Source organism: Mchenga conophoros, linkage group LG13 (genome assembly GCF_057382185.1).
Source record: "Mchenga conophoros isolate Kocher_MC1m ecotype Shallow Benthic linkage group LG13, M_conophoros_male_GT1.1, whole genome shotgun sequence".
Classification (NCBI taxonomy): Eukaryota; Metazoa; Chordata; class Actinopteri; order Cichliformes; family Cichlidae; genus Mchenga; species Mchenga conophoros.
Window position 1 is genome coordinate 33,995,711 of NC_140538.1, and position 8,826 is coordinate 34,004,536.

At 40.3% G+C, this 8,826-nt stretch overlaps 1 protein-coding gene across 1 annotated transcript in view; it reads right to left on the minus strand.

Moving 5' to 3' along the window:
* Nucleotides 1-2,352: 2,352 nt before the first annotated feature.
* The window catches only part of LOC146561797 (uncharacterized), an 8,838-nt gene continuing 2,364 nt past the window's right edge, over nt 2,353-8,826 (minus strand). Inside the window, exon 2 of the mRNA XM_085243117.1 lies at nt 2,353-4,087. Within this exon, the coding sequence (XP_085099243.1) occupies nt 2,605-4,080 (1,476 nt within the window). The 5' untranslated portion in view covers nt 4,081-4,087 and the 3' untranslated portion in view covers nt 2,353-2,604. The remainder of the gene's footprint in view (nt 4,088-8,826) is intronic.

An 8,826-nucleotide genomic window follows, 5' to 3' on the forward strand; every position in this document is an offset into this window, starting at 1 on the left:
CTAAAACCTGCAGGACACCGGCCCTCGAGGCCTTGAATTTGACTCCCCTGCTCTAGAAAATGCCATGCATAGACGTCGTCATCTATTGTATTGGGTCTTGTGATACAACATACATCGTGTTTATTGCTTGAGGGTGTAAACCATCATTATCCTTGCGTCTGTCCAATGCCAGGTATTTCATTTTGTACACAGTCGTGTGTTCTTCCTTCTGACCAGATGCAGCTTTCTGCAATCTTTTCAAAGCTCTTACAAGGAAATTATTTCCTTCTAACTAAAAACAATTCTGAAGTATGATCACAAACTCATGTACACAAAGCGTTTTCTAGAAGGCTTTAATCTCCACATTTCAACTTTACTCTCAAAATATTATTTTGAAGTTAATCTAGAAATTTTGAATCTAATCTCATAATGATCAATAATATATATTTTTTCTTAATGTGGTCCTAATATTCCTTTGTATCCCTCGGACCTCTGTGCTCAAACAGCAGGAGGGCCTGAAGTTTAATAATACCATGTAATGTCTTTATGTTTCCCTGGATCTGGATCCGGTCTTTTATCAGTTCCCAGAGTCAGAACCAGACACGGAGAAGCTGCATTCAGCTTTTATGCTCCTTATATCTGGAACAAACTCCCAGAAAGCCTCAGATCAGCTGAAACACTCAGTTTATTTAAATCCAGGTTGAAGACTCACCTGTTCTCAGCTGCATTTGAATAAAGCACCAAATCCACACTTTAAGCTTAAATTTCAAAACTTACATTTAACTACTGATTTTATCTACTGTTCTGATTTTATCTGTTTTGATTTTATATACTGTTGTTTGTTTGTTTGTTTGTTAGTTAATTAGTTAGTTTATTTGCTTGTTTTAATCAATTTTAAATCATGCTTTTTATTTGTTCTTGTTTCTAATGTCTCTGTAAAGCACTTTGAATCACCTTGTTGTTGAATTGTGCTATACAAATAAACTTGCCTTGCCTTGCCTTGCCTAAAGAGCATCTGCAACAAATAATAAATAATGTAGATTTTTAATGCAATGCTTTCTCTGTTAGCAGCAAACATTGCAATATTTTTATTGTTCTATAAGCTTTCATATCAGATCCTGAAACAGGACATCTGCTATGTACTTGCACAACTTCTATCAAATTTGCACTATGTTTGAATTGTGTTTTTATATGTAATCTTTACTCTTGAACCATAAACAGCAGAGTCTGTAGATAAAGAAGTAAAAACTAAAACTGTTGGGAACGTGTGTTATAGATTCTCGTGGAGTTTTTTGTTAATCGGTCACATTTATAGTTCACCTTGTAATCGGAAGGTTGCTGGTTCGAGCCCCGGCTCGGACAGTCTCGGTCGTTGTGTCCTTGGGCGAGGCACTTCACCCGTTGCCTACTGGTGGTGGTCAGAGGACCCGGTGGCGCCAGTGTCCAGCAGCCTCGCCTCTGTCAGTGCGCCCCAGGGTGGCTGTGGCTACAATGTAGCTGCCATCACCAGTGTGTGAATGTGTGTGTGAATGTGTGGATGACTGGATGTAGTGTGAAGCGCTTTGGGGTCCTTAGGGACGAGTAAAGCGCTGTACAAATACAGGCCATTTACCATTTTACTTTGATCTGTGACAAACTGACGTGATTTCCACATCTCCTTTATCAGGTTGTGGGACTGTATTTAAATTAATTAAAATCTTATTGTGTATTGTATCCTTTTTACAAAAGTGTTGCATTTTATTGGTATATGCTTTTGATCTTCACAATTTTTTCTTTTTTTTTTTATAAATCACAGTTTGATAACATCTCTGAGAAGGTGGCACTCATAGGGATCATTTTCTGTAGAAGGGTCATATGATGTGAACTCGCAGGGGAAACGCTGGGTTAACTTGATGAGTTGATAACCTTCACTCACTGTGTTTTACACACCACTGTGCAGTTAATCGTGAGTTATTATTATATTAAGATATGGGGAACTTCAGGCATTTTTCATTCATGAAACACTCTTAATAAAAGGTAGAGATTCAGTTCAACAGCTAGAACTAGATTAGATGAAAACATTGACAATTTTAATGACCAATAAAAATGCAGCATTAAAGAGGTGAAACGTGGAAGTTTTAGCAGTTTCCCAGAGAACTGTCATGGAGTCTGTTAACTCCAAAAGAATGAATGCTATTTAGACGTTGGTACTGTACTGTTTGTGCAAAACTGGCAGTGAAAAGAGATGTTGACTGAGCTAAACACCAATTTAATTAACAGTAATAGTGCACAGAAGCATATTATGGACTACTGATGAATGATGTCTGCATCCACTGAGAGAGAAATAGAATATGTCCCTGGGTAATATTTCACTGAGAAATGATGGAACAAAAATTTGTTGTTTTTTGTTTTATTTCTTTTTAACATTTTCTTTGTCATAGTGATCTTTAATCATTATCAGGCTTTCATAATCTTTACAATATTTGAATAAGGATCACTTTCTGAAAAGTTTTTCCATTCAATTTGGTATAGAGGTTTGTCTTATAAGAATGCAGTATCATCCAGACATTTGAGGTTGACGCTATGAGCAGACCTTGTGGCTACTAAGCACAGTGTTCAGGTCCTGTTCATCTGTCAGGTGCTCAGTTAATCAACAGCTGCAGAGCTGCAACTGCAGCAAGCCGGAGATTGGAGGTAGCCCATCATCCTTCTTTTTCTGTAACAGCCAGCATTCCTGACTTGCTGGGAGGGGTTGGGGTTTTGCTGTGAGAGCTTGGCCGCACGGTTTGCTGTCTCCTTGATCTGCAGCTCAAGGTGTTTCTGGATGGCGAGACCCAGCTCCTCAGGGTCCACGGAGGCCCCATAGACCTCCCATGTCATCCCTTCTGCATCCCACTTCACTTCCTTGACTGGGGACTTAGGTGCACCACTTGCTTTTTTGTCTCTGTCGCTGTCAGTCTGGCTAGAAGACATCTTACTCTTGTTAGCTTCTGCCAGATAGATCTGAGGGAACACATGAGAACCGGTGGTCTGATTTGTCTGCACCCCGATATCTCTCAGAACTTTTTGGGCTGTCATAGTTCCCATGTCACGCGTTGTGATTCTTTCTTGGCCAGTTGTCGTACTGCACCAGTCATCTTTACCTAAGTGTTTTTGGGAGCATTGTGGGCCAGTACCAGGTGGCAGTGAACTAATCCAGGAGCAGCTCAGATTGCAGCAACGCAGCAAATGTTTGGCATCTAAGCCAGTCTCACTAACAGAGGAGAAGAGGCGAGGCAGTGTAAGGTGGTTTCCTGCTGAAGAAGGTGGTACTGGAGGCTGGATACTGGAGTCTGCCAGACGTGGCAGCATCTGCGAGGGGGCTGGAATAGGCTGAGGATGGCAGTAGGCAGCAAATGTATCCTCAAAATTGGCATGGTGGATATAGGAGCTGCAACAGTGTGGCTTGTCACATTTAGTGGAAAGAGGGCCGCCTTCTCCTTGACACTGCGCTTTGATATCTGCGTCATCAGATGAGATACAGAGACCTCTCCTCTGAGGATGCTGTAAGCTACAGTCTCCACTGCAAATAGTGGTAACAGTGTTGCACTGATGTAGCTGCATGGGCTGCTTGCAAGCCATCATGGAGTGAGTCTCAGCCTCTTGGACGCTTGCATCTCTGCTGTGGAAAGCAATTTCAGTTTTCGCCAAAGGCAAAGTGTCCGAGTGACTCCTGTGAACAATCAGGGTGGCCAGCTTCACATTCTGCTCTGTTCTGATGGTCTCAGGATAATTAGTGTTTGTATTCACAACTATCTCATCATTGTCTGAAAGTGTTTCTGTCACAACTGGACGAAGTGGGTGATTTGAAGCCATGATGAGCGGGAAGTGTTCAGATGGGCTTTGTTGGTGTTTAGCGGTTTCTGTTGCAGTAGGAGTTGAATGACATTGTTCTTCACAGATTTCACTGGGGGATTTCTCCTGGCAGTTGTAACATGGTCGTTGAGGCAGTCCAGAGGGTGATGTTACTTGTGTAGGTGTCTCTGTGGTGTCAAAGACGGACTGGTTGGAAAAAATAGGCTGCAGTGGAATAGTTCCTCCCATTGGATGCAGCTCTGACATGGGACGCCCTGCCTCTGCCATAGAAGGCCTTTAGGAAGAAATACAACATATTGTGTAGGTGACAGCACAGATACAACAGAGCAGAAAACAGAATAATAAATGCATACTTTAATACTGCATTCATTATTTAATTCAATAGAAATACTAATACTTATTTGTTCACAATAGTGAATTGTGATGTATTTTCCAGCTGACAAGATGAATTTATTGTAATCATTTGCAAAAAATAAGCACAGTCCACAAATGACTGTTTTTAAAATAGCTACAGTGCTACATGGTGCTGTAGTAACATAAATCATTACAAATTTTCAGTGTTTACCCAATTTTTAATAAACCACCATGGACTTGTACACTAGAAGGACAGTGCATATGTTGAACAAAGTTGAAGACGGAGCTGCAAACAGGAGGAAACGAGGAAGACCACAAAAAAGATCCATGGCTGTAGTGAAGGAGGACATGCAAACGGTTGGTGTGCCAGAGAAGAATGGTAAGGATAGGGTGAAAGGAAGGCAGATGACCTGCTGTGGTGACCGTTCTAAGGCTTGCACATGCTATGCTCATTGTGAGCAATCCTTTAACCTCCAACCTGCCACCAGCTAAAGGTTTTTCCAATGTTTCTTTAAACTACTGTAAATCTTGAACAGTTTGTGCAATCTTAAAAATTCCAATGGTTTCTGAAAGGAGCGACTCAGTGCTTTTCATTCATTAAGTCATTAAGGTAATCACAAGCACAGCGCCACAGCAGCATCAGGAAGATGAAGGTCGAAAGAGAGTGCGAAGGAGTTATACAGAAAACTGACATTATGTTTGACATTTTGTATTTGCTGTGTTTTTCATGTTTCGTGCCAAGTTTTTTGTATTTTTGTTATTTTAAATTTTACTTATCACCTATCAGCAAACGTGCACTGCCCAGCCTTCTTCCAGCACCTGAAAAAGCAGGGATTTGAGGCTTGTAGAACAGTGCAGAGTGGGTTGATTATCCACTCGGGAAAATGTGCAGAGATGTTTTAGGGTTAGGGTTAAGTTAAAAAGGAGCACACAGAACCAGGCTGAATAACAACAACCCACATTCATCAAGAATCTAATATGGGATCATATTGGTGACAGCACTTGGAACCATAAGGCAACAGGAAATAAACTAGACTCTGCCTGTGACTCACTCTTTCTCCTTCCATCTCCTCTGATCCATCACTCTCCACTTGCTGTCCATCTGACAACAAGGCACAATTTGCTATTGCACTGATCTATTACTTAATTATCCACACTTAAACTCGTTTCACCTAATCCATGATAAAGTAATGACAGAAGAATGTTATAGAACCAAAGCACTGCAGTTGTGTTTATTATTGTTTTTATAGTTGAGTAATAACTTAAAAAAATCTATACACAAACACACACACGGACATACAGTGAGATTTTATACGTTCTCCACAATACTGTATATACTATGGCCACAATAAAAACTGATCCACAATCTTTTCCTTATTATTTATTCCTAGTGATATAATAATAATAATAATAATAATAGCAAAAAAATTAAGTCATACATATAAAATAATGTATTTATGATAATTCAGTTTGTTTGACTATTCACTCTGTGCAGGCAGAAAACTTATTAAATGTTTAAACTGTAGAAATAGAATCATTTTGCTGCTGTAAAATCAGCATTTTGTCATATTTGAAATATAAATCTAATATATTCTGTTTCTTAATTATTTTCTTTAAAACAGAATCTGTGTGTGTGTGTTCTTACTATCATAATTATAATGCACATTAGATGCTTATTAGATGCCCCGCGACTATGTGCTCCACAAATTATTTATGACCAGTGTTGGGTGTAACGCGTTACTGTAATTAAGTTACTTTTCCACTGAAAGAGTAGAGTAACTGATTACTGTTCATTTTTAGGTATTTCAATTACAGTTACTTACAATGTACTTGCGTTACATGGTAAAATAATTAAACTGGCTGAATATTTCATTTCAATCATTTGTCTTCTAAACGTAGAAGTAAACTCTGCCGCTTTAACATGGCTGTAGTGCAGCTGCGCGTCATTTCACACCGGTTTGCTGCACAGTCGTTTTCTACAGCGGAAGCTGTCGGACTGAAGCGAGTGGCTGTTTTTTGAGGTGGACATATTCCCGTCTCTTCACTTTTCTGAAACGAGCAGACAAGAACATTACAGTAATATGTAAAAACTATGGGCTGCTGTTCATAGCACGAGTCATCTACTGAAGCGCCTGACACGGAGCATAGACGAACACTTCTGAGCGATCCTTGTTCATCATCCATGGATAACACCGCGGCAACTCCCGCTAGGCAGCAAAACCTGATTTTACTTCAGCAGCACAGAAAGCGTCTGAAGGTGAGCTTAAAAACGACTGCAGGCTACACTGTGGAAGAGATGCTGCCGCTGCGTACTGCAGAGTCTCCGTCTTTATTCATTATTTAAAGAGTTTAATTTCTATCGTCTGCCACTCGAGGTTTAGAGGGATTCTAAGAAGTATTTGGTTAAATTACTTATTTAGTAATTAAGTTACTTTTCTGACACAGTAATTAGATAAGTATTTAAAATACAATATTGACTAAGTAATTAGTAATGAATTACTTTTTTAAAGTAACTTACCCAACACTGGTTATAACTATAGAATAAATAGTGTTTCTCGCTCATTTCTCATATCTAGTGGTATTTTCACATACAAGCTTGGAATATTTCCTCATTAGAGAAATTAGTTTTCATCCCCTAAAGCTAGACTTGGTAACCTGGGAGGGATTGCCAAGGCAACTGCCTCTGGCCACTTTTGCCACTGCCTGCCACAAAGTAATAGACCACCCCAAATCTTCCTTAGATTAGATCCACAAGGCAGGCTCCCAGTATTTCTGCTCTGTGTGAGGTTACTTGGTTATATTATCTCCATAACGGTCATCTGATGAGAACCATTCATCAATCCAGCCACCTTTCAGAAAAGCTATTTTCTGCTGCTTGACCAGCAAACTGACAGCTTCACTTTCACACTCAGCTCTCGCTTCACTACAGTGTAGAGCCTGATCATCGAGCTCCCTCCCTAGAACCGGCTCCAGGATAGGGCCTCATCCTCCCTTTAACCCTAACCAGTTGCAGCAGATGGCCACCGATTCTTAAGTCTGGTTCTGCCTGATGTTTCTTCCTGTGAAAAGCAAGGGGGGTCATCTGACTGTTGGACGTTTTTCTGTTTTCACGCAATTATTGTGCGACCTTTCCCCCCTTAAATAGTTTAGAAATTCAATTCAGTTTAATTGAATAAACCCTATTTGGGCAGGATAGACTGGTCCCTTGATTCAATTCTTTTTATAGGTGTCGGGTGAAGCACTCCGTCTTATCCAGGACACAGAACTGTAAAATAATCACTTTAGGGCTAAAAAAATGTTGAATAAACAGAAAGCGTATTAACACTGGCACCTTGAATGTCTTTCCAAGTCATTCCAGCCAACTTTCACCCTTGAGTATAGAGCAATAAATAATATAAAACCATAAATTTTGTTTGTACACACCCAGTCAAAAGTTTGGACACACCTTCCTGTTTAATAGTTCTTGACTTTCAATACTTGTGAGCCTGTCAGGGTTCATTGGTGGAATTTCTTGCCTTCTTAATGGAGTCGGGACCATGAGTTGTGTTGTGTAGAAGTCAGTAAACAGCTGACAGCCCTATTTGACGGTTGTTAGAATTAATATTTTGGCAAGAACTGCAAAAACCATCAAGTGCTATGAAGAAACCGACTCACACAAGGACGCCCCGGGAATGGAAGAGCAAGAGTCACCTCTGCTGCTGAGGATAATTCATACGAGTCACCAGCCTTTGTGTTTAGTTGGACCTTCATTTATTTTTCAACAGCACAATGACCCCAAACACAACTCCAGGCTGTGTGAGGGCTATTTTTCCAACAAGGAGAGTGGAGTGCTGCGGCAGATGGCTTGGCCTCCACAGTCACCTGACATAAACTTAGTAGAGATGGTTTGGGATGAGATGGAGCGCAGAGTGAAGGCAAAAGGACCAACAAGTGCTCAGCATCTCTGAACTCCTTCAAGACTGCTGGAAAACCATTTCAGGTGACGACCTCATGAAGCTCATGGAGAGAAGGCCATTGAATGAGAAGGCGTGTCCACATTTTTGACTTGTAGTGTAAATCTACTGGTGATGGATACACCAAGAGGGTTGTCTTTTATCTCTTATTGTTCTCCACATATAGGTTCAGAAAGGTTTGGTGTTTGAAGGCAAATTCATAATAATAAAAACCGTAAAAAACGAATAAAAACCGGAGAATTTGTCCTTGGTTACTTCCTGCCTCTGCTTTCATCCTTTCTCTCTATCCAAAGACCTGCGGCATTCAGCTCTGTGCAAGGTGAGCCTCTTCATTAGTTTATGGTGGTGTTTTTAATTTGTTATATTGTACATCTTGTTGAGGGAGTTCATGTTCTGCTGCTATTTGTGGATGATATCTACTCTGCAGTGCATGGTATCTGTACAGATCTGTGAGAATTCTCCAGATCAATGTAACGTGAAAGCCCTCGTATCCATATTTATGCAAACATATGGAACATTTAAAGGACACATGCATAATCACTCTATCATTCAGCTAAATGGCTGTTGTTTTTTTAAAATAGGAGTTTTCTACTCTGCTGGAGGACTCGAGGCACTTTATGGAGCCTGCTTCGTTCTCCCATTCATATAAACATTTTTCTACACCTGCTTTCTATCCAACATTAACACTGATGAACACATTGGAGAA